General features: G+C 43.9%; 3 protein-coding genes across 3 annotated transcripts; all 3 read right to left on the bottom strand.

Annotated features, from left to right (window-relative positions):
• Positions 1 to 1,991: 1,991 nt before the first annotated feature.
• Positions 1,992 to 5,892, bottom strand: ppib (peptidylprolyl isomerase B (cyclophilin B)). The gene is made up of 5 exons (XM_088298544.1): positions 5,643 to 5,892; positions 4,463 to 4,576; positions 3,113 to 3,206; positions 2,845 to 3,029; positions 1,992 to 2,387 (listed from the first exon to the last, which is right to left on the bottom strand). The coding sequence occupies exons 1-5, from the start codon at positions 5,775 to 5,777 to the stop codon at positions 2,265 to 2,267; spliced, it is 651 nt and encodes a 216-aa protein (XP_088154670.1). The 5' UTR covers positions 5,778 to 5,892; the 3' UTR covers positions 1,992 to 2,264.
• A 511-nt stretch (positions 5,893 to 6,403) lies between these two features.
• pdia3 (protein disulfide isomerase family A, member 3) lies at positions 6,404 to 12,234 on the bottom strand. Its single transcript, XM_088299228.1, has 13 exons — positions 11,895 to 12,234; positions 10,572 to 10,650; positions 10,361 to 10,478; positions 10,108 to 10,215; positions 9,462 to 9,591; positions 9,259 to 9,375; positions 9,003 to 9,128; positions 8,711 to 8,893; positions 8,526 to 8,634; positions 8,316 to 8,444; positions 8,145 to 8,224; positions 7,963 to 8,020; positions 6,404 to 6,946 (listed from the first exon to the last, which is right to left on the bottom strand). The coding sequence occupies exons 1-13, from the start codon at positions 12,026 to 12,028 to the stop codon at positions 6,827 to 6,829; spliced, it is 1,491 nt and encodes a 496-aa protein (XP_088155354.1). The 5' UTR covers positions 12,029 to 12,234; the 3' UTR covers positions 6,404 to 6,826.
• Positions 12,235 to 14,170: 1,936 nt separating this feature from the next.
• Positions 14,171 to 24,006, bottom strand: LOC148334499 (creatine kinase U-type, mitochondrial-like). Its single transcript, XM_088297580.1, has 9 exons — positions 23,735 to 24,006; positions 21,191 to 21,389; positions 20,250 to 20,345; positions 19,223 to 19,444; positions 19,006 to 19,091; positions 17,505 to 17,628; positions 16,822 to 16,956; positions 16,617 to 16,742; positions 14,171 to 15,868 (listed from the first exon to the last, which is right to left on the bottom strand). Exons 1-9 carry the CDS (start codon positions 23,878 to 23,880, stop codon positions 15,755 to 15,757), a joined length of 1,248 nt encoding a protein of 415 aa, XP_088153706.1. The 5' UTR covers positions 23,881 to 24,006; the 3' UTR covers positions 14,171 to 15,754.
• Between the last annotated feature and the right edge of the window lie 124 nt (positions 24,007 to 24,130).

Genomic DNA, 24,130 nt, shown 5'->3' on the forward strand with positions numbered 1-24,130 from the left:
GAGAACGCCACAACAACAATTCTGGCCAAAAGAAGCTCTTTGCGCAATTTGCGTCTGATTTACAAAAATGTGCAGGTGCTTAAACGGGCGCAAACAGATCTCCGCTCTCATTTACATGCAAACGGATGCGACGGTCACGACGCGTCAATAAGCTGCAGCAACAGTTGAAGTTTGTCACCAAGATATAAGAATATATACACATTATATTATCCATCAACACGTTATTCCACCGTTTGAGTTCAAATAGCCGTCGCTTAAAGGCACCGCGTCATCCTTGCTATGCATTAGCCCATCTGAGGCCTTTTGCATTGCTAGGATTCCGCTCGCGTTTAGCAGTGGCAGGCCGTGCATTTCACATGTAGGCCTTCAGTGAAGTCCTACTTAGTCCGACTTGAAGAAATCCCCTCATCATAGCATCATTTATGACAGACGGCTGGAGAAATAATGAATACTACTGAGCGAGTGTTGGATGACCGAGCTTCTTTTGAAAGGTCCGTCTTGAAAATGGCCTCGCAAGTGTATCTGCAATTAAATGCACACTTTTGCCTCCTTCGGCTTTTGTGGTTGAAAAAAAAAAAACAAGAATATATTTGAGATTTTCAAACGCTCGCCAGTTACAACTTTCGGGTGTGTTGATTCCGCATAACGCTTCCCCCTCACAAGTGAGTATCCAATCACAGACACGTTCATCACCTTCAACGTAAGCCAGCGAGAAGGCCTCCCTGTCAGCAACTCGTGATCTGATTGGCTACCGCAACTGTCGATCAACGGTAAAAGCCCACTTGAGACACAGAACAGACACCCGCACGATGGCATCTGAAGGCCTCGGACGAATAGTGCGTGCTACTCGTATCGTGAAATCTGCCCGGCAACACGAGCTAGCTGAATTCTGATTGGATAAAAACTCTCACCTAAAAATACAACTCGAGGATATAATATGACATCGATGTGAAGAATAGGATCAGGATTTCTTGATTTTGTTAGGCCAGTAGAGAAGGCCTTGACCGCCCGCCCCTGCCTTTTAGAGAGATGCACATGTAATTACCGTTGTGTTATTTAGTTTGACAAGAAACTTGAGTTGGGATTACCAATAATTATTTTCAAATGGCTTTCTGGAATAATTGTTTACATCTGCTAAACTGCCGTTTGGCATCAAGTGACCTGCGTTTGCTGTGACCATCCTCGTATTGAAATGGTTTGCTTGCTCGCAAAAAAATTAAAAATTTCACAGCTGCACAGTATCCTTAATTGTTCCCAACACATTTGAAATCAGACATCAACAACGTTTTTGTGATATTTCTGTAGATTTTCTGACCTTCAAAGAATCATGAAGTAATTTTCGGGCCAAATAAAATGGGCCGGGGGCAGTGATTTCATGGTGCGTTGGCTCAAATAATTATGTACAATTAAAAATGACTTCTAAACTGCCATTGACATGCCGAGCTGGAACTGGTCTGCCAAAAGTGTGTTCGAACACGCCGCAAGGAAGCGTCAGGAAGACGAGCGAAGACAGGAACGAGTGGCAAACTCTTGAAAGATGATAAAATAAATAAGTCTGGGTTTGTTTGTTTTTCCTACGAGTGGGTGCTTTAATCAGGACAAATGGGCACAGTGCAGTACTTCAGTTACCCAAACTGTCATGAAAATTCACCACAAAAATATTGTTTATGTGAAGGAGGCCTAGAATTGACACTTTCCACAGCTAATGTCTCATGTGGATGTTGACAAATGTTGCTGGGTAGAATTATGCAGAAATCAAAGACTACTGTTAAATAGTTGCAGCAGACTGCAAAGTGGCGAACACGTTGCAATTATTAATATTCATAAATTAATACTGCCGACTGGTGGCTGCATTATATGCCGGCCATTGGAAGGCAGTTCGTCGAACAGTGGCTCCCCCTAGGTGGTCAGAGGGAGAATTACACGACTTTGGGAATCCCACTTGTTTTCAAGTGAAATAAAGTAGATCTCAAAATAAAGCGTCAAAAGAATTTAACAAAACCTGGAAGCTTTATTTCAAGGAATGTGCTCATTTTTTTCAACAATTAAAAAAAAAAATAATAGGAAAAAAAAAAAAGGGTCACCCTTTTGAAGTCTTGCACCATGGAATGCTTGATGGTGCTGACGTGCTTTCGGCGCTTCCAGACAACCGTCGGCGGCACGGCTTCAAGGGAAGCGTCTCCTTCTCCAGGATGGCCCCGCACGATGACAGCACCCCCCCCTCACCCCCACACACACAAGTTGCTTTCCCTCCCCCGCAGTTTTTACTCCTTGGCTATGGCGAAGGGCTCGTCCACTTGAATGACTCCACAGTCGTAGATGACCACGTCTTTGAGGGGCTTGTCGCGACTGTCCGTCTTTGTGTTCTCGATTTTCTTCACCACATCCTAAACAAAAAGAGTGACAATGTTGCCTGGAAAAACATTTGACACAAAATATTGGGAGGGGCGGGGAATCTTGTACTTTCAAAAGTTCTTTAAAAAATAAATAAATAAATCAGTTTCTCGTCCATGCACACCTTGTACGTTCACAGATCAAAACAAACTTCATAAAAGCGGTCTGTATTGTCACTGTTGGGCGGAAAAAAATAATCATATGGTCACTTAATTTTTTTCCTCAAATCAATATAAAAAAAACATACTTTTGGTTGGATTGATATTTTCAATTGCTATCAATCAAGGTTGTGCGTTAATATGACAAGCAAGGTAACGGATTTCCTGAGAAGCAGCGGACGGCCACGGATTCCACCCGACCGTGACAAAGTCAAATTGGGAACGACAGATGTTGTCAAGATGTATTTAAAATGAAATAAGTTTATTGCGTTTGTCAAGTAGAAAAGCTCACCATTCCCTCGAGCACTTTTCCGAAGACGACGTGCTTGCCGTCGAGCCAGCTGGTCTGCACGGTGGTGATGAAGAACTGCGAGCCGTTGGTGTCTTTGCCGGCGTTGGCCATGCTGAGCCAACCGGGGCCGTGGTGCTTCAGCTTGAAGTTCTCGTCGGGGAAGCGGTCGCCGTAAATGCTCTTGCCTTGGCACAAGACAACGTGCACGGCTGACTAGCATGCGCCACGACGCCAAACATCGCGTGCTACCTTGAGGCTGGCGTCTTACCTCCGGTTCCGTCTCCCTTGGTGAAGTCTCCTCCCTGGATCATGAACTGTTGGATGACGCGGTGGAATTTGCTGCCCTTGTAGCCGAAGCCTTTCTGCAAGCGTGCACCAGTCGCTGGTCATCAACCGCAAACGTACAAACCTTCGCACCGTGATGTCGCGCATACTTATGGATTACGCATTCGGAGAGGAAACAGTCTGTCATTTGACCACAAGGAGAGGGAAGAAAAAAAAAAAAAAAAAACGCCCCAAATACTTGACTTTTTCAGGCTAGTTAATTCAACAACCTGTTTTCCCCCTCTGCGGAAAAACAAGACTGCTCCATAAGAATGCAGATGGCTAATTATATTGAATAAAAACAAAATGATATTTACCAGAGAAAATCCAATTGCAACTAATTCGGGTGGAAGAGACTAAAACGAGTCCGACGCACCATCAATTTCCACCGTTTGAGAGAGTCTCACTCCCTCTCCCGCTCCCTCCGCGTCTCTCAGACTCAGACTCACAAGTGCAATTATTTAAAAAAAAGAAAAATTCTCCTTCAAACAATAGTATGTACGAAACATTTAAATACAGTGGAACCTCGGTTCTCGACCATAATCCGTTCCAGAACCCTGTTCGAAAAGTGAATTGTTCGAACACCGAAACCATTCCTTTGCTGCTTGCACTGACTTTCTTTGGAGGCATGATTAGGGGCTAAAACACTTCGTGCACCGATATAAAACGCGAGAGCAAAACGCAGCACGTCCGCACGCGACAACAGTTGGTCATAAAGAGAGCAAGAGAGCGATTTACACCCGTACGCCGCTCAGCATCCCACCCTCGCGTACGCATTCACGCGTCGTACCGGCGTTCGAACTACGAGGTTTGTTCGAACTGCGAAGCAAGAATGTCTCTATTTTTTTGTTCGGACTCAGAGTCGTTCGAGAACCGAGGTTCCACTGTATAACTGAATGTATGCCAGAACTGTATTGGAATTAAAAAAAGAAACAAAAAAAAAGCTATAAGACAGTGTCGCCTTCTAAAATTTAACTCGCTAATTCTTTCATTTTCTTTGTTCTCTTCAGTTGTCTCAAAAGAGCACCAATATTCAGCATTTTGATGCATATTTATTTATATTTAATCCAAGATCTGATAAAATATGCAATGTAAAACTGGATATTTTTTTCTGAAATTTCATAGCCTTGCTACTTTTTGCAAGGGTTCTTTCTCCAGCATTGTCACACGCAGATATCCAAATTTTAGTTATCGGCCTCATTGACAATTAAAAAAAAAAATCGGTCTCTGTGTTGGCCCAAAATAACAAAAAACACAATCCGTCTATCCATAATTCAAAAGTACCAGTACTCACCTCTGCTGTTGCCAAGGTCACAAAGTTTTTAACCGTCTTGGGGACCGTCTTCCCGAACACACCGATGACAATCCTTCCCACTTCCTCCTCTCCGATTTTCATTTGAAAGTATACCTGAAGCAAAGAAGAAGCCATCATTGACTTAAATTACGAGGATCATAACAAAGACCGTTTTACAGGCATGGCCCATGTTGTCCTACAACATTCCAGAATCTTGTTACAGTCAGCGTTCCTACAGAGCCAGGAGAATGCATGCCTGGAAATGCTTTTGTACGCTTTCTCTGTCCGCCTGTTCGTGTGACAATTTCTTGAACGTTTATAAGCACGACAACATCAACAACATGGGCAAGAGGGGGCTCATATAATCACTGAAATTTGAGTGAGGTCTGAAAGATCAACCAATTTGCTCTGCAACTGCTGGCAGTGAATACGTTGGCAATGAGAAAATACATCTTTAAACAACATCCAAGTCCATACGCCATTTTAAATTCCACTTTGTGGGACACAAGCAAGCACGCAGCACAGCAACACGCACCTCAGGCAGAGTGTCTGCTCAAAACATTGCAAAAATGGTTCCATATTCTGATTGGGGGGAGCATGAACGAATAAAAGGATGTAATTGCGAGGCCTTAACTCTCATCCACTCGTGCCATCACTGGTACTTTGAAATCTGCCTGGCAACATGAAAAGGCTGAATTCTGATTGGATAAAAAAAACACTCGCCTAAAAATACAATCGTGGGTTATAATATGACATGAATGTGAAGAACATTCATGCATACAACGAAATTAACTTTTATCATAAATGTGATGAGGATTTATTCATTTTTTGTTATGTTAGGCCAGCAGAGAAGGCCTTAAAGGCCTTGACCTCTCACCACTGTAAAATGGACACGATGAAAAGGTTGCAACCTACGTTTACAAATTGTAAGTGGAGAAATTGCGTGTCAATTATAATCATAATAATAACAACCCACAGCATGTAGCCAGCGGGTGTTGTTTTTAATTTCCGAAATTTAACACTACCACCGCAAAGATCAGATTGGTGTTCTGCGCCGGAAGCAAGCAAGCGAGCTGGGTGAGTATGACGTGGCTTAGCAAGCGGTTAGCATTAGCATTAGCATTAGCTCCGATGTAGCATCCCGTTCCCCTGCGTTTTTGACGAGGCAGCTCCGACTCACCTTGGCGGTTACTTTGGGGCCCTTCTTCTTGTCGTCGGCCGACGAACCGCTGGGGAAGGCGAGGAAAAACACGGAGCCCACGATGAGCGTGGCAGCCAAGATGAACTTCATCCTTCTCTCGCAGAGTCTAACCATCAACGTAAAAACTGAGCGGCTAGAAAGCGAGTCACAAATCAGCCGGGGCGCTTTATACTCGGCGAGGAGAGACCGGGGAAGGCTTCCGATATCCGGGGTGGAGACTGCGTCGGGTGGGCCACTCACTTTTCCAAAGCGCAGCAGCGGATGACAGAAGGAGCGACGCGCAACCTTCTGATTGGTTCATTTTTCAACCAATCACATGCAGCCGCGTAACTGCGTTTTCACTTCGGTTTGCGCGTTTTATGCTCACAGGAAAAATACACAAAAAAATCCCTAATTCCCTCCAGACAGTGGACCCCATTCCAGCATTAAAAATGACATTTGATCAAATGCTTAGTTTTCAATTAAAAGGTTTCACTTGTTACATGAACACACCCAAATCACATGACCTATTTCCATCCCAATTGAATTTTTCCAAGTTCATTTTGGCAAATATCCCACAATACACACACCACGGGAGATCATCTATTAAAGATATAGATTTGATTGCTTCTCCACGCAAACTTAACGTGTCTTTAAACAACCAAAGGTCATCCAAACGAGTATGCTTAATGTCCCCCTCGCCCCCACAAAAAAAAACATTTTTTTCATTCACCTTGACAGAGTCAGTGCTGGAAACAAAGTTTAGTTTCGGTTTTGTGGGCCTTTTTTATTTCACAAGCCTTCCAAATGTACAAAAACAGACAAGCAAAAAGAAGGCATTCACTATTTATGTTACCCCCCCCCCCCTCTCTCATGTGACAAGTATAACAAAAACAAAAAAAGAGCGGCAGATGATGTTGAATGCTGTGTGGCCCAAGAACATCAACAGCCGGAGGTGCGGTGTAGACAAGAGTTTTTTTTTTTAATTAAAAAAAAAATAAAATAAATCCTATTTGGATAAAGGGGTACGACCCAATCAACTTGGCTTCAGAGCATTTTGTAGTTCACTAAGACAGTGGAATATAATTGACTTCTCTCCTGTTGATTCCCCCAAAACAATTAAAAAAAATCTCATCAAGTTATGGCGGTGATGTCATGGTCCCGCTTGAAGATTATTTTTCCTTTTATAGCTCGCCCTCATCATGCGGCTTCTTTTTCTTCTTCTTGGGCTCCTCCTCCATGACCAAGGGGTTGGACGCCTCCCTCTTCAGGTAGGAGACAAAGTCGCTCACCTCACGCCCGCCCTGAAATGATGCAAGACAACAACATTAGCCCGATAGTCACTTCATTTCAAATTAAGGATTAGAAATTCCTTGGTCCACAAAAAGTTTTATAAATGCCGCAGGATGGCGGCAAAACAACTATACGACCCTGACTAAATGAAGCTCTTCTCAAAAGTTCAACATGATTATCTGGCAGTGGCAGGCCGTGCATTTCACGCATAGGCCTTCAGGGAAGTTGTACTTCGTCCGACTTGAACGAACCCCCCTCATAACACCATTTTTGACACCACGGCTAGACAAGTGTACAGAAACACACACACACACACGACCTAGCATCTCTCGAAAGGTCCGTCTTGAAAATGGCCGCGCAAGTGTATCTGCAATTAAATGCACACTTTTCCCTCCTTTGGCCAAAAAGCGAGAATATATTTTAGATTTTGCAACAGTCGCCAGTCACGACTTCCGGGTGCGTTGATTCCGCAGAGTGCTGCCCCCTCACGAGTGAGTAGCCAATCGCAAAACGCGTTCATCACCTTCAAGGTAAGGCCAGCGAGAAGGCCTTGCTGTCATCAACTCGCGATCTGATTGGCAATCACAACTGTCGATCAATCCTGCAAGCCGATTGACTTTGACAGAACAGATGCCCGCACGATTGTATCCGAAGGCCTCAGACGAATAGTGCGTGCTACTGCTACTGTGAAACCTGCCTGGCAACATGAGCTAGCGGAATTCTGATTGGATAAAAACCTCTGACCTAAAAATACAACCCTGGGATATAATAGGAAATTAATGTGAAGAATATGATCATGATTTCTGGATTATGTTAGGCCAGCAGAGAAGGCCTTGACCGGCCACCACTGTTGTCTGGTATCAAGATGCAACCGGATGCCAAAATAGTGACGAGGCAAGTTTTTCCCAGGAAAGTTTGATCGTGTTTGCAGATGCATCACTGCAGAAAACAATTTCAAAGTAAAATCTTTCCCGATCCCAGGTGAGGAGCGTTGATTTGGTGTGGTCGGGTCGGCAACTAATCTTACCTCATATTTCTTTGGTTGCATCTTACTGCCGGCTGGTGAAAAGTAGATTGTCGGGAATCTACGGGAGGCAAGGTTTTACAAACATCAATATTACAAGAAGGTCCTCTTCACTTTATAACCATCCGGACATACAATGTTTATCGAGGTCAAGAACGTCATTTGGAATTTTGCTATCGACTCACCCGCTGACTTCATAAGGCGATGGCACGTCGTTGGCGGTGGCGTCCATCTTGGCGATGACCACATTGGGATCATTGGCGAGCTAAATGAGAGACGAGACGGCAGGCCAACTTTGAATCATTGGTGACTCGTAATCGATACAAATTTGGGAGTTTAGTTCTTGGCTGTCGCACCTTTTCACCGAGCTCTGTGTATTTGGGCTCCAGGCTCTTGCAGTGACCGCACCACGGGGCGTAGAACTCGATCAGCACGTCTTTGCTGTCGTCATTAACGATGGCATCAAAGTTCTCAGCCACCAAAATCTACAAGCCATTTAGCGAGCATCTTAAAGCGGCGCTTTGCCAGACCTTTTCATGTTTGGAAGCAACGGGCGGCCTTCTCACCTTGACGGGTCCGTCGTTGTTCTCCGGGATGGGCTCGGACTTGAAGTAACGCTTCAGTTTGCCATCAAAGTATTCCCGCAGGAAGCTTTCAAGAGCTTTTCCGTCGCGACTGTTTGGCAGCACCAAGAAACAGCGACGGGAAATAAGCACGACATCAAATAAATAATTTGCTCCGTCCAACTTACGTAAACTCCCCGGTCATGACGTATTTGTCTCCGCTAGCAGTGCGCAAGGCCACCAGGGGGAGCTCTCCTTGCGAGGCATCCAGGCCATATTCGGACAAGTCGTGGCCAAACGACTGCTTGCTGGCCACGGCGAAGCTGAGCTCCTTGCCCTGGTCCAAGAAGCTCTTTGCTACTTTCATCACCCTGTAGACACAGAAAAATAAATGCATTTTTCATTATTTCCCCCGTTGAAATGAATAGAACGACATTAAACGGTGTTGACGAAATTTTGGGAAAACCAGGCTATCTGTACCTGTTCCTCCAGTAGTTGGAGCCTTTCGGATTTTTGTCATAATCCACGTCGTAGTAGGCCACCAGCAGGTTTTTCCCTCTCAGTTGGTCTTTGTTGTCGTCGGTCATGTGGGGGCAGATTCCAAAGCTGATTGGTGAGAGCTGATCAGTTTGTTGGCATTGATAGCGCACGAGGAAGACCAATATTTATGCTTGAGAAAACAAGTCAGGCGTTATTCCAGACAAACTTAAAAAAAACAAAAAAAAAAAAAACATACACGCTCTCCTTGATAAATGTCTTGATTTTGTTTTTGGTGAATTTCTCCTCGCTGAATTTGACCGAGCTATCTTCAAATTTGTTGCCGAGTCTGGGCGGGCGGAACAGGATGACGCCCCTGGAAATTAAAATCAAAGTTACACTTTTTGTTCACTTTTGGTTGCGGGAACCTACAAAGTGGGCGGAAGGAGGTGTCGCGCTCACTCTGCGTCCACGCCTTGGCTCTGGAGGAGCGCCTCGACGCTGGTGTGGGCAAAGCGGTAGTTCTCCCTCAGTTCGTTGGCGGCTTTCTGAAATTCGGTGAGACCTGGGCTCTGGTTGTCGGCAAAGAAGCCTGGAGGGAAAAGTTAAGAACAGGAAATTACAGATTGAGATGGCTTCCAACTTTCACTTTCATTTTCAAGGCAACAAACGCAAGTAGAAGAGTTAGCAAATTAGAAGAGCAACATTTGATCAAGGGGGCTCTTATAACGTTAGTGGCTCCTTTTTTTTTTTTAATCCAGATAAGGACATTTATTTCACACTTGGGTACAATTTGTATCTAAATTTGCTGTGCAATACATTTTAAATGGATAGCATTGTTATGCTCTACAGAACTTTAACACACAGACATCTGAATTTAGTTTTGATGTCCCCCCCATCATCAAATGCTCGCGTGGGCTTCAGTTGGTTCTCATATTGGATAAACTGCCTTCAACAAATAACTTTTGATGAGAATTGGTGACACATACGTGCACACACACCCACACACACACACTTTTTACATCCTTGAAATTTGTCCAGTAGAAATCCCAGCTGGGGAACAGAGAAAACCGTTTTGGCGGCGCTGTATGGCAGTGCGGCAACTCACCGACGACACTGGCATCTTTATCGGCGATGAACTTCTCAAATTCTGCCTCAGTGGTGATCTCCACAGAGCCGGGGCCCGCCTGCTTCTTCAGGAAACTCACAATCCCATCTATGAGATGGCACAAAAAAGAAGGAAAAAAATGCATGATCTGGTGAAGACTCATTGGATTCGTTGGCCGTTACACTAATTGTTACTACTACTAATGCAGTGTAATTATTACTGTTTTACTGTTCAAATCAAGGTACAACTGTACCGGCAGATCTGGGACCATCATAGGGCCCAGAAACGTCTCCGCCCCTGAATATCTTCAAGGTGGGGTAGCCGTTGACGCTGTATTTGCTGCAAGTCTTGCTGTGAGCTGTGCAGTCAACCTGGGAGAGGAAAAAAACCAAAAGGAAGTTTTCAAATGGACGAGAGAAGCGTACAAACCCAAGTTAAAAACAGCCAATTGTGCTTTCACGTACCTTAGCCAGGGAGACGATGCCTTTCAGACGCGTGGCCGCTGCCTCATACTCCGGGGCGAGACGCTTACAATGACCACACCTTATAAAAAGGAAAGAGGAGACTTTAGAATCAAAAATAAAATGCTTCATCTGCTCTCTGCTGACTGAGAGAAGCGTTTGTTCGGCTGGGAATGTTATGAAATATCCAACAGGGTGTTACGGTGCACTTTACAGAAATGAACTCACACTTTGCTGTGTTGTGCACGGCACAATGCCATCTCATGCACGCAAGACAAGATTTCAAGGTGCTCGGTGAGGTGGCGCCGTGCCTTGCTCAAGGGCACCCCCAAGGCCCCCAGTAACCAAACTCCAACAAATAGTTGACGTTTTTACATTTGTCTGACCAACACAGCTCTCTAGTTAAAAAGAACTCATAGATGAGCTACTGCTGAGTTATTATTCTTCCTTTGTCTGACTTGTACCACCCCATTTTAAGCATGGTCTTAAACAGTAATACTTGATCATTTGGGGCTGAAATAAGAATCTAACACTGAATTATTTTACCACCTGAAGATTCAGACTAAAAATGTTTCCATGTAAAATCTGTCTTGAAATTAAGAGACCCAACCAGGAGGTAGCTTTTTGTATTACTGCGTTTTCTGTTCGGGCAGCACCTGCAGTGTACTTGTTGCTGATAAAGTAGGATACATTTTCAAATGTTTTGCTGCTCTTGAGTGACGTTTCTTGAAAAAAAATATTTTGTTTTACTTTTAAAAACATTTAAGTTACGCTACGTGAAAATACATTATAGTTTGTGTCAACCAATCAGAGGGAGCCACCCAAACTTCGCCGTCCAATCGGTGCGTTACAACAGAGAGAGGGCAGGCCCCCAACTTACTAGTGCGTCCTAACGGTGCATTTAAAGTACGAAAACGACTTCAAAACTGCATTTGGCGATAGTTTCGCGTATTTTTTTATTTAAAAAAACACGTTGATTTGAAAATAATAATTATATATGAAAATCCTCCAATGGAATCTCACGGTTTCATTTCAGTTCCGTTTCTTGCGAGCTAGCTAGAATGCCAACACTTCATCGCGAGCCTGTTATTATTGTTTTTTTTAAATAAAAACAAGACATATCCCAGTAACGTAGCAGTGTACAACCCTATTTCAATTAACATGTGCGTTTTAACACACATCGTCAGGAACCACGCACGCAAGCAGCACGTTAAGCCACTTAAAGCGTTAAACGCGAACAAGCTCCCATCGTCGTTACGTTAGCTACCGCTTTGCTCTTTCACATGGAGAAAAAAAAACAATCCATATTGTTAGAAAATGTCTCACCAAGGCGCATAAAATTCCACGAGGATGAGCTCGTGATCCTGAACGCTGCTGTCAAAGTCGTCGTCGGTAAATTCAAGCACGTCGCTGGCTCGGGAGAGCCCGGCGAGCGCGGCCAGGAAGATCAACCTCAGCATCGCACTCGGGGCTAGCTCAACAAGTCCTTGGAACTGGCTTGCAAACGACACCGCGACAAGAAAGCGAGGTGGAGAGGGCGGGGGGAGACGTCGAGGTTTTGGCGATGGTGCTTGCTCCGGGCTGCGGATCGAAAGAAAAAGAAGCAGCAAGCGGGGAAGAAGCAGGAACAGGCCTCCACGCCGCTCCTTATCACACTGTGGCAGCTCGCTATTGGTCGAGTGGTTGTCTCGCTCGGCGCGTATCAACCAATCGGGGTGCAGCATAGCGGCGTTTCGTCCAGAGGCGGCCAATCGGAGCGCAACTACGTACATGCCCAAGTCGTCAAGACGAGCGTTCAGTGGTTTTTGTGGAAGACCTTTAACCAGAGATAAGCGCGATAAAACAAGCAGTCGAAAGGTTTTCCTTTTCCATAAACGTCACTGCCTTGACGTTGAAATTCAGTCGCAGCTTGCTCAATTTTCAACCGATTTGCATGACGTTTACGTTCTTGTCAATGCCAAAATGTGTGCTACGAAGACAGACTATTAAAAAAAATCAATTTATTAATAGCTGAGAAATCTTTATTCCCAGTTCTCATGTCGCAATTTTACAACGCAATGTGCCGAATGAGATGACGCCTTTGCCCCTCCTAGCTTAGCATAAACGGAGGCACATAGCTAAAAAAAAAAAGAAGGAAAAAACGGGGGCAACCTGCTAAAACTGTTGACATTTCTTTTTTGGGTGCAGAGAGGAGGCGATTCCTGTTGTGACGAACCTGAAAGTGCAGCAACTAGCCAGCAGAGGGCGCTCACAGACTGAGTTGCAAGGATCACACACCAGATTTGTAGTTTCCATTTTTTTTGTGTGCGCGTTTGACGGAAAACGTGTAAAATCAAATGAGGTTAATCGTGTTCGTGTGTGTTTTTATTGCTCACGATAATAATTGTCCGTATGAAATTTTGACCCACAGAATTTTTCACAATGTATGCATAGCCTGTCTGAAATTAATAAATAGATGACCACTGTCAAAGAAAAGAGATAGTGTATTTTTTCTACTTGTCTTTTTTCAGAGTATTCTTTTTTTTTTCAATTGCAGGAACTTCACTTCTGTTCCAAATTTTTAGTACATTCTTGTGCTGTTTGACTTTTTCGAGACTCCACCATGACCCCTCAAAGACCAACAGTTGTAAGTTTCTACGAGATTCTGTACAAATGTGGTGGAAACACAGACAGTACGATTGTTTCAAGCTCCTTCTTAAACGTTGTTACAAAGGTGCCCTAAAAAAATTGTGATTTTTATTTTTTTATTTTTACCATTACCACCATTGTCCTTAATTTACCGCAACCTGATGAATCTAAAATATATACATTTTTTTGTAGTCAAATTTGACACGGAATATCCTCGGTTTGTAGGTCCTGTACTAAAGAATGACTTTTCCAAATATTTCTTCTTTTGTGAATTTTGGGTCAATTTAGGATGGTTGCTAAATTGCAGGGTGAAAGAATGATAATGAAGTTTTTTTTTTAAATTTTATTATTATTGCTGCCAAATGTGACCTTCAGATTTTTTTTTCCTTCTTTGTCTCCATACGGTCCCTCTTTTCTTTCCTGCCCCCATTGGAGGCCCACAGAAGTGGTTGCCACGGTAACCCGCTGGCTCCGCAATCAAAATATGGAACAAGGAGGAGGGGAAAGATGCTGATGTCACACTTGCCGTTAAGCTCCTGCAATGCTGCATGTCTCTTCGGAAGAAAAAAAAAACAAAACACTAGGCACTTTGTTGTCTACATTCAGACAATAGCATGTTTTGTGTCACATACGTGGAAACAATAGTTGATTGAGAAAACACGAGCACTCCGTGAAATGCAGAGCTCTGCCAAAGATAAACAATAATCTCAGAACATGAAGAGAAGAGCGTTTATCCGGCCTTCTCCAACGTTTGGGTGTTTAATCGAAAGATATTTAAGACGAAAAGAGAAGCAATGCTTTTCATTTCAACGAACGCTGTTGCCGCGGCGATTCTGAATTTGATGGTTTGTAAACAGGAAGAGGATGAGACAAGCTTTTGAGCTAGTTGGATCTGGTGGGATACAGCCCCTACGTGGCCCCCAATGCAAGCAGACTGTAACATCCAAAAGTTGCGATGCAATCACTTGAACCAATCATGCACAACCACCAATTTAATGAGTTCTTGCCATTTTTTTTTTGTGTGTCAAACTGTGATGAAAACAAATAATTTTTGCATCATTGCAAAGATACAGAGACAGAAGAGAAACTCTAGTCAAGGTTTAAAACCTTAATCTGAAACTGTAAACCTGGTTTGAAGCCCTAACGCTGTCTTGAAAGAAACCTTCATTCAAAACTCAAGACAAAGAACAAAGAAATCCTAATCCCAAAACAACCCCCCCCGCCGTTTCTTTAAAACCCAGAATCTGTTTTGAAACCCCACATTGACTTGAAACCCTAACACCTCGATTGAAGACGAGTGTTACGGCTCAAAATGTCCGTCCGGCTCCAGCCTGCAGATTGTTTCTTTAAACCTTGCCGAAGCGTTGACTTCAATCGTTGGCTTCCCAAAGTGACGAAAGACAAAGGCACGAGACGTCCTCTCCGCTAAATCGATGATTTGTTTAATAAAAGACACGCGTGTGACATTCAGTGATGAGCAGCTAAGATATTGCTTCAATGGCTTACAGGACAGCGACCAGCTTGGACTTTTGGAGCGTCACATTCAAATCCACTTCAAGTGATGAGTAGCATGAGCACCGAGTCATGACAAGGTGGGAGGGGTGGAGTCGGGGGGGGGGACAAAGGTGGCATGCGGTGTTGTGGGTGGGGAAGGGCGGCCGAGCCAAACCAAAGCAGACCGGTCGCCTTGGCTCGGAGCGGCCATCTTGCGTTTTCAGCATGCTGCTTATAGACATTTTGGCGTCGGCTTACGACGTTAAAACCAATACCACTGAAGCCCGGCGCCGCGTTGGTGCGGCTCCGCAGTGTCAGGGGTAGGGTTGAAAAATTGCAGGAACTTTCAATGTTGCGCGGAAATGAAGCAAACAATTAGAACATTTCTAGGAGGGCTTTCGAGTTGACGTTTTTGTTTGTCGGCACGAAGGCATGGAAGAGCGTCTCGCCTCGCATGTTTGTGAAATTCAGCATCGTAAACCACAGGTGTAACAAAAACGTCGACGGCAAAATGCCCGTTTGCGGAAAGAGGCGAGTCTTAAGAAGCTTGCGAGAGGATTGCAAAAAGTGCATGCTGGGGCGGCATTATTTATTTATTTATTTTTTTTTTCCATGGGTTGGACCAGGCGACATGTTCTATTTAACACAACTCACGTTTTTGCTCTTCAATGAATTGTTCATTAAATTCAAATAAGTCAAGATAACCTTGAAAACTCCCACAAATATTTCAAACTTCAAAACGTCGTACTTATAAATACATCTTTTTGAAATGCCTTTTTTTTTTATTGTATTATTTTCAATGGATGTCAACTAATGATGAAAAAAAGGTTTAATTTTCCATGGAAATGTCCTCCCCACCCGTTTTCAACCTGAGACAGGAGTATTAAATATGATGATGATATAGTTGGAGAGGTGGTTGGGGTGAAAGAGCACTAAATGAAACATCGACAACGATATTGTTTGCTTATCTATGAGTACAAGTTGGGGGCCGTTGGTGCATGTGTGTGCCTGGCAGGTCAAGTGTGAGGCAGGAGGGGGGGGCGCAGGTGTGCTCATGAAGCGAGCTACTTGAACTGCTTGATGGGCGAGGGCACTTTGATGTCCTGGCCTTTCTCCAGCCTCTTCTCGCATTCCACCAGGCAGTTGACGCCGTCCACCACCGTCTGCACCAACTGCACCTGCGGGCGGCAACAAGAAGCAACGGTGAGCTCGACGGCCAGCACTGGAAATGGCTTTTTTTTTTTTTTTTTCCTTGAGCTTTTTGTGGACTTACAATACCTAAGGTTGGCATTTCTGTACGTGAGTGAAAGACAGAGCTCTGGCCATGCGAGGGTGAATTCGAAAAATGCGGCCTGATGACAATTATGAGCACAAAAAGGATAGAACAACATGATGACACGATGTAACGGCGCTCACAGGCATGTATTCTTTATCCTCTGTGAAGAGCGACCGATAATACTGCTGTTTATTGAGAAGGAACTTGTGGCTGTCACCAAGTATGACCATGTCTGTGTTATGTTGCCCCCTGGTGGCCAAAGTGTGCACACCAGAAGGAGTAGCACTACGCCCATTGAACAGAAGTAAAAAAAAAAAGAAATAAATTAAAAAAAAATCTGTCAGTGTTTTTTTTTTTTTTTTTTACAGTATTATACATTACAATAATTCCGGTTGTGTTTTTGGGAGGCTGAATGTATAAATGGCATTTTCATTCATTTCAATGGGGAAAAACTAAATAATAACGGCACCACTGTCATCTTATTTTGTGGCGTATTCTGTCTCTGAATTAGTGTTGCCGGGATTTTCGATGAAATGCTGTGTGGAGGTCGATTGAAAAAAAAAACAAATAAACTCTCTATTTTCAAATTTGAGGTGAAAGCAAAAGATTTGATTCCATGCGAGATGGGGCCAAGTCGTTGAGCGTCGTACCTCGGACTGTCCGAGCCGGTCCAGGTTGGAGATGTCAAAAGTTCCACCCACGGCGGCGGTGTCCACGCCGCCCGTCCCTCTCTTCTGCAGACGCAGGTTGTCCAGGATCTTACTGAAGCGAGGGTCCTGCAGGAGTCCAAGAAAAAAATAAATAAAAAAGTAAAAAAAAAAAAAAAAAAGAGAGAAAAAGGGAAGCAACAGTTACCTTGCTCAGCAGGGGCAGTTTGACGTGGACCCCCGCCCGCAGGCCAGTGCCCAGGTTGGAGGGGCAGGTGAGGATGTAACCCAGCTTCTCGTTCCACATGAACTCCCAACCTCGCTCCTGGATCAGATGCTCCACCTGCACGGCACAAACGCTTTGGACCAGACGCATTGGTGGCGACCATTTGCTTGAACGTTCTCATCTGAGCCCGACTTTGAAATTTTAACTCAGACTGGAAACCTCACTTGAGACCCTAACCCGAGTTTGACAGCCTCAGGCTTAAAATTTTGATTTGAAACCCAACCCAGGCTTGAAGCCCTAATTTGACATGGAAGCTCATCAAGCTTCAAACGCCAACTCGAATCTAATTTTGAATTCTTGGGTGAAACCCACCACCTCAAATTGAAAATTCCCAAGCCTTGCTTTAAAACTTAACCAAGACTTGAACTTGAAAATGTGAACCTCTAAACTTATTTTGAATCCCAAACTCACAATTTGAAACCATCCTCTGCCCTAATTCTGGTGTGACGTCTTGATTTGAAACCTTAACTTCGTCTGTCCATATAATTCAGTGTGCAATTGGCTCATGTGCTCACCCTCACCTCCCCTTCTGTCTATTTCTGTCCTCGAGTTTAAACTTCTACCGCCCACGCGCGCGGTGGAAGCAAAGCCAGACTCAGTCAAACCTCCTTGAGGCCTCTGCAGAACCTCTCAAAGACCCGCTTCATGTTGCCTCCTTTCTCCATGGAGATCACTCGGGTGTGATCCTCCTCATTGACCCAAATCAGGAAAGTCTTGTCGTTGTTGTGCCTGCACAGGAGAAAAAAAAAATACTTGACGGTCACGCCGGGCTGCCCGCAAGGTGATTGAGCCGTCGCGTTCCAAAGATTAAAATGCGCTCGCTGCTTTGTGCTGCGTATGGTTTTCTTCTTCTGTGAGTCAACAGCAAAAAATAAAATAAAATAAAATAAAATAAAATAAAATAAAATAAAATAAAATAAAATAAAATAAAATAAAATAAAATAAAATAAAATAAAATAAAATTAAATTAAATTAAATTAAATTAAATTAAATTAAATTAAATTAAATAAAATAAAATAAAATAAAATAAAATAAAATAAAATAAAATAAAATAAAATAAAATAAAATAAAATAAAATAAAATAAAATAAAATAAAATAAAATAAAATAAAATAAAATAAAATAAAATTAAATTAAATTAAATTAAATTAAATTAAATTAAATTAAATAAAATTAAATTAAATTAAATTAAAAAGGATGCTGCTTAATGTTGTGGCTACATGACCATCACAAATAAGACCTGCTGGTACTTGAATGTTAACACAATGGAAACGAAAGAGAAAGAAGCGCAGGTGAATTATTAAGGGGATAAGCGATACGGCAGGCCAAGGCGGCGATTGATTGTGGCGGGCTGATGTGCCGTAATGCGACGCGCCGCCACGCAATTTTGAAGCGTTTGTGCTTCTCCAGGCGCAGCTCAACAAGAAGAAAACAGCGGCTGCAACTTTGCCAGGATGGAAAATGTTCAAATCAAGAAAGAAAGTGTTAACATCAACTCACTAAAGTAACACAATCTGAATCAGAGGCTCAAATTCCCCTTTGTGAGGACAATAATTGATATATTGTAACGCGTACATGAAGGCAAGGAGAGGAAAGTGAGGCCGCCAGTTCCGTGGTGTATGGGAGCAGTTTTAAGTTTTAAGTTGTAATTACAATTTTCACCACTGGGTGGCCTAGCTTACTGACTCCAATCCCGAGACGTTCATTTAAAACCAAAAATTCTTCAAAAGAAATGTGGACATTTTTTTTTTTTGCAGAAAATGGGTGAAAACAGAAAAAAAAGGGAAAACATGGATAAGCACCTCTGAGAATTAATGAATCTTCCGCACGTTCGTTCTGTAAAGACAGACGCACATCTGCACATATTTTGTCCATATTTAGAAAATCAATTCATCTGTATATAAATGCAACAAATATTCAAACTAATCCAGTCCAATACATTTGAGAAGCACAGTTGGGTGCTTTAACAAAGTACAGCATACTTGCATTCATTTTTATTGAACTTTTGTGTCGCTTTAACGTTGGTGCTAATAATGGTGCTACTTGAATGGCCGAGTATTTTTTTTTTTAAATTTGAGACGATTGACCGCAAATTCTTGCAATTTACCAAATACCGCGGGCGTCAGGCCAGTCGCGGGCCATTCCCGCACACGTCAGCAGCGGGGACACCGGCTTGTCAAACAGGAAGTGGTCCTGACGGAAACAGAGGGGAGGGGACACGTGCCGTTACGCCCAAAGCAATCTAGGATGGCCAAAACCACAAGCGCTTGGCAGGTCATGTCATGAATTCATTTGCATGCACATCCAAACAGATTGTTGCTCACATCGATGAGTTGCTGCTGCTCCTGATCCGTCATCTGGGTCAGGCTGTAGTACCTCCCGGCCAGATCGCCCTTGAGACCGGCGAGGGCGTCCACCACCACGCGCTCCACCTCCCTGCGCTCCGCCCGCGTGCAGGCGGGCGGCAGGCTCAGTCCGCGGATGCTACGTCCCGTCCTCACCCGCGACGACAGAACGTACCTCTCGTCAAAGTGGCCCGACTGGAGCTGAAAGCCAAATATGTCGTCAGCCGTCAGATTTGGTGAATAGACTTCCGATCCTAAAAAAAGAAATGGCTTTCACAGACTTTTATTTTGCGTGGCAAAGGCTCTCCGGTTTCAACCCGGGCTAAATGTAGCTCCTCGTCAACACGACAACCTACTTTCACCATTTGACGCCATTTACTGCTTTTCTATTGGACAGGGCTTCGGTGCCATCTTGTGGCATCTCGGGATGTTATAGAAAGAACAGAAAAACGGGAATACAGATAACAGCGGGGGGGGGTGTCTACGAATATCATCCAATGTCAAATCAAACAAGCCAAAAAAATCTTTCAGCAACCTGCATTTGAAAATGTGTCTGCCGTTCTGTATTTTAGCCAGTCACGGTGGGGCGACTTGTTTCTCTTCCAAAGACTTGGAGCTTGGCCGTGTGAATATTCAGAGTGACTTTCAAGCTGCCAGAATGCACTGATGGAAACACTATCATGCACGCCCCGCCCCCTCGACCCACCAAAAATAACTAAATAAATGACGCCACCTTGGATATCATATCAAAAAGGTAAGCAGAGCTGCACTGAGTTTTATTGAAGGATGAGATTAGCATTAGCTAACCGCGTTAGCATCTGATCGCTTGGTGAAGTTGTCAACGCTCGCTGTTGTGTGTATGTGCTGCAAAATGCTTTGTCACGAATGAAGTGCTGTCACCGTGAGTGAAAATGTTTTTTTTCATCTTGTTGTGATGCCACGGCTCGAAACGGGGAATATAAATAATCGTGTTCCGCTGACAAGGACGCTTGAGGGTGAGCGGTACCTTGCTGGAGTCCAGATCGGTGGGGTGCTTCATGGTTTGGGGATCGTAGCCGTTGTGTCTCTCTTTTATGACGGGATCCAGCAGGTCCGCAAACACCTTGAAACAACAAACAATTACAAGCCACATTTTTCATTGAGTAATTTTCATTTATTTTATTTTTTTTGGTCTGCCAAGAACATCGGTTCCCATGTAAAGTCAGCGTAGTTCATAAACGACAGAAAATGTGTTGTCTTGATTTGATTAAAACAAGCCATGGCATGACACGCCATCAAGTTCAACTCCCGACCTGTAGGTGGCAGTAATGCGCAACACCCGAAACCACCCCAAAAAGAGCAGGTGTCTTTTTCAAGCAAATGCACGACGACGATCAGCTCGGACACCAATAAGGCTGTCACAATTAAATTTTTTTTTTTTTAAACGATTAGGCTTTTTGATTATTTTGCTAATCGGATGCAATTTTATTTTGCATTCAAATTATTGGTGCAAATAACCGATTGTTTGTCTTGGATTTCTTCAATTTGTTTTTAAATGTCTTGAGTTGTTTTGTTTGTAAATGCTTGAAATGCTTCGTCTTGCGAAGCACGTTGAGTTAGCTGCTGTATAAATCAAGCTGCCTTGCCTTAATGTTAAGAGAAACGGCGAGAAATAAACCACAATCAAGGGATGTCACACAAGACATCACTCGGCAACCTTTTTGAGAATGAGAGCGACCGTACTTGATGAAAGTAACTGATAAGTCGTTTAGAGCCGGTGTTCAACTGGCTCTAAACGATTAATCATTTATCAAAACAGAAGACGATTCATCGATTAATTTGGACACCTCTAACTGCAAACACCGATTCAGTGGCGCCGCCCGCAACCGGCATCAAAGAATTTCCACTTGTTTCCTTACGCTCATGTTCAACAAACGGCAAAGCAGCGGTAGGTAAGAAAGGGCAGACCTCGTAGGACTCCTCGTCTCCGGCCACCATGCCGACCGTCTTGATGAAAGGGTGCCCGGGGTTGTCCACGCCCGTCTGGATGGCCTGGTCCAGCGTGTAGCCGCTGGGCGTGGCCTTATCGCACAGCTTGGCGTAGATGGCGGGCGTCAGGTGGCTGGCCATGCAGTTGTTGTGTTTGCGCAGGTCGGGGTACTCCGCACTGCGCAAACAAAAGGACGGCAAACGCGTGTTTACCTTTGACAGCAGGTTGCTGCAAATCAATTTGTCATACTCGGTTCGACATCCGTTTATTGTCATTACACACAAACACAACATTAAATTTGGCAACAAAATTTCAGAGAACAAAAAATGAATGAACAAAAAAAACTTTCCCCCCAAAAATACGGGGAGGTGGTGGATTGGGTAGGGAGATTGAGGTGAACAATTTCCAGTCACACGTTGACCTCCCTCCCCGTCGGCAAATTTTTGTCAAGAAATCTTGAAAAACAAGACGCAGAGGGGTGACAGAGATTGCCTCGTTGATTTGCCGTTTCAGAACTTGCTTCTGGGACTTATTTCCTTTTACCTAAAAGCTCGCCTTCTTTCTGGACCAAATGTCCTCTCTTGGGCCTTGATGCACGGTGAAAAACCTGAGACTTCGATTTACAAAAGTGGTGCTATTCGAAATGTGACAAATGCTGACGCGGGCCGTGTCATAAAAGCGTTGAGAAATATGAAAGCAGTTTTGCTTATGGCTCTCGGCCGCTGCGAGGAGATAAAAAGACAGCCGATGCAGTCGCCGATTCAATCTCCTGCGTATGTCAAACCCAAGGCCCGGGGGCCAGATTGGGCCCTCCGCATCACTTGATGGAGCCTAGTCAAGCAAATCAAGTGCGTCTGCGTCAAGTTTCTTGCAAAAGGGATTCATTATTTCCATGTTGGCAAAAGACGCGCACCAAAATCGCCATTTTCCTTTCAAGATCAATCGAGTCCACCGGCTGCCACCCTTGCCAAGGCTTATCTATGCTCGATTACGCGGACAGAAAGTCTGTCAACTCGCCGTTCAAAGGCTAATTCAAGGGCGATTTTACGCCCTCGTGGAGGTTCCGCTCTATTGTGTCCACTTTTTGACTGAGGCGATTGATTTTCAAACGTGTGTGGTCTACAGGTAGAGCGGGCGTCCTTGGCTCACGTTGTGACATGCGAATGATCCGAAACGCACGGCAAGCAGAGCAATCGGTATCGTTTTGGTTTTGTACAAAGTGTGCACACGATGGAAGAGTCTACTTCTAGAGCAGCGTTTTATATCTGGCGGTGAGGTGAGATAATGTTTACCTAATCTGGTCATACGTGCACCTTTGTAATGCATGCAGACGTGCCTCGGGACACGCACACACACACACACACACATTTATCAATACAGTGACAGCAGAAGGTCGAACCGCAGTTAAAATGCGGGCAAAGTGATTTCATTTCTAAAGCAGTCGCTCGACTTGTGCCATCGTCGACATTTCAACACCGACTGCAATAAATAGATACATACTGCCTAAGTTTCAGTTAGTTTTTTTATTTAGTTATTTGACCAGTTGCGATCAGTTTATAGCCGTGAGAGAGAAATGACGTGGACCAATGACATTTTTCCCAAGTGAATCATGATTTAAGAGCATTTTTTTTGTTACTCATGTTGAAGCTGTGCTGACTGTCACAATGGATGACGATAATATTAAATAGACTTATTGGTGATTTTTTTTTTTTTTTATAGGAACCCTTCGGGCTACTTACGATACTGTCCTTTGAGCCGACTGCAGGGATGTCAAACTCATTTTTGTCGTGGGCCACATGGAATTTATGGATGTCGTGTGAGGACCACTGTGACCTCATCTAAATGTACGCCTTAATGCCCTATTGTCACATATGTACAACAAATTGATGGATAACTAGTCTGGAAATGTAAAAAAAAAAAAAAAAACACACAAAAAAAACCGTTTGATCAACAACTTTCCAATTATTTTAAAAGGCCGATTAGTAACAGAAAAAAATGCTCAGTTTGCAATATTGGTATTTTTGCAAGTAACATGAAGTTGGCGCATTTAATTTGCCTTCATGGGCCACGAAAAATGAGGTGGCGGGCCAAGTCTGGCCCACGGACCTGGAGTTTAAGGGTAAGAATCACGATAGTAGGAAGGGAGATAGGCAGTGCTTGGCAGGCGGACGGATGGACAGATAGAGCGAGTGACACTTGCCAAACAAGTTTTGAAGCAGCAAATAGAGTTTCTGCTCATCAAGATTGTTTTGATTTCAAAGAATACGAAATATTCAAGCAGATAGCAACAACAGCAATAATAAATAAAAATAATAATACAATAACCACAAACAAATGGGTTTGTGTGACAGCCCTCAACTAACCCTAACCCTAATTGCCTCGTTTCCAGAACAAAAGCGTCAACGTGTAGAATATTCATTGAAAGCCTCGCGTACATTTGCGGCACAACTAGGGATACGCGAACGTTACGTACTTGGCACTTCTCGAGCTAAATCTTGGCAGAGGCCCGTCAATGCAGTTACCTGGCGGGGTAGAGCCTGCGCCCGGGGGCTCCGGCGTTGACGTGCTGCCGGTGCAGCAGAAATCCGGCAGTCAGAGAACCGCCGATCACCGACAGGATTCCCACGTTGCGTTTGGAGGACAGGACCCGAGAGAAGCTGCTGGCCATCTTTCAAATGAGTTGAGTCGTAAGCACACCGACGGAGGAGGAGGACGAGAAGAGAAGGACAAGTGGATGTGAGTGCGCGGTGGTGCTGATGGAGCCTGTGAAGGAACGAAAAAAGCAGAGATGACGTCAAGTCGGAGTTGGAGGCATAAGAGCGACACCGGATGTGCGCTTTCAAAACAAGATAGAGTCTGATCTGCGGCCATTTTTTTTTAACTTTGTGGGTTCCAAAATGGCGCCGATGTATGTCGTG

Source organism: Idiotropiscis lumnitzeri, chromosome 6 (genome assembly GCF_059441095.1).
Source record: "Idiotropiscis lumnitzeri isolate Australia: NSW breed Sydney's pygmy pipehorse chromosome 6, RoL_Ilum_1.0, whole genome shotgun sequence".
NCBI lineage: Eukaryota > Metazoa > Chordata > Actinopteri > Syngnathiformes > Syngnathidae > Idiotropiscis > Idiotropiscis lumnitzeri.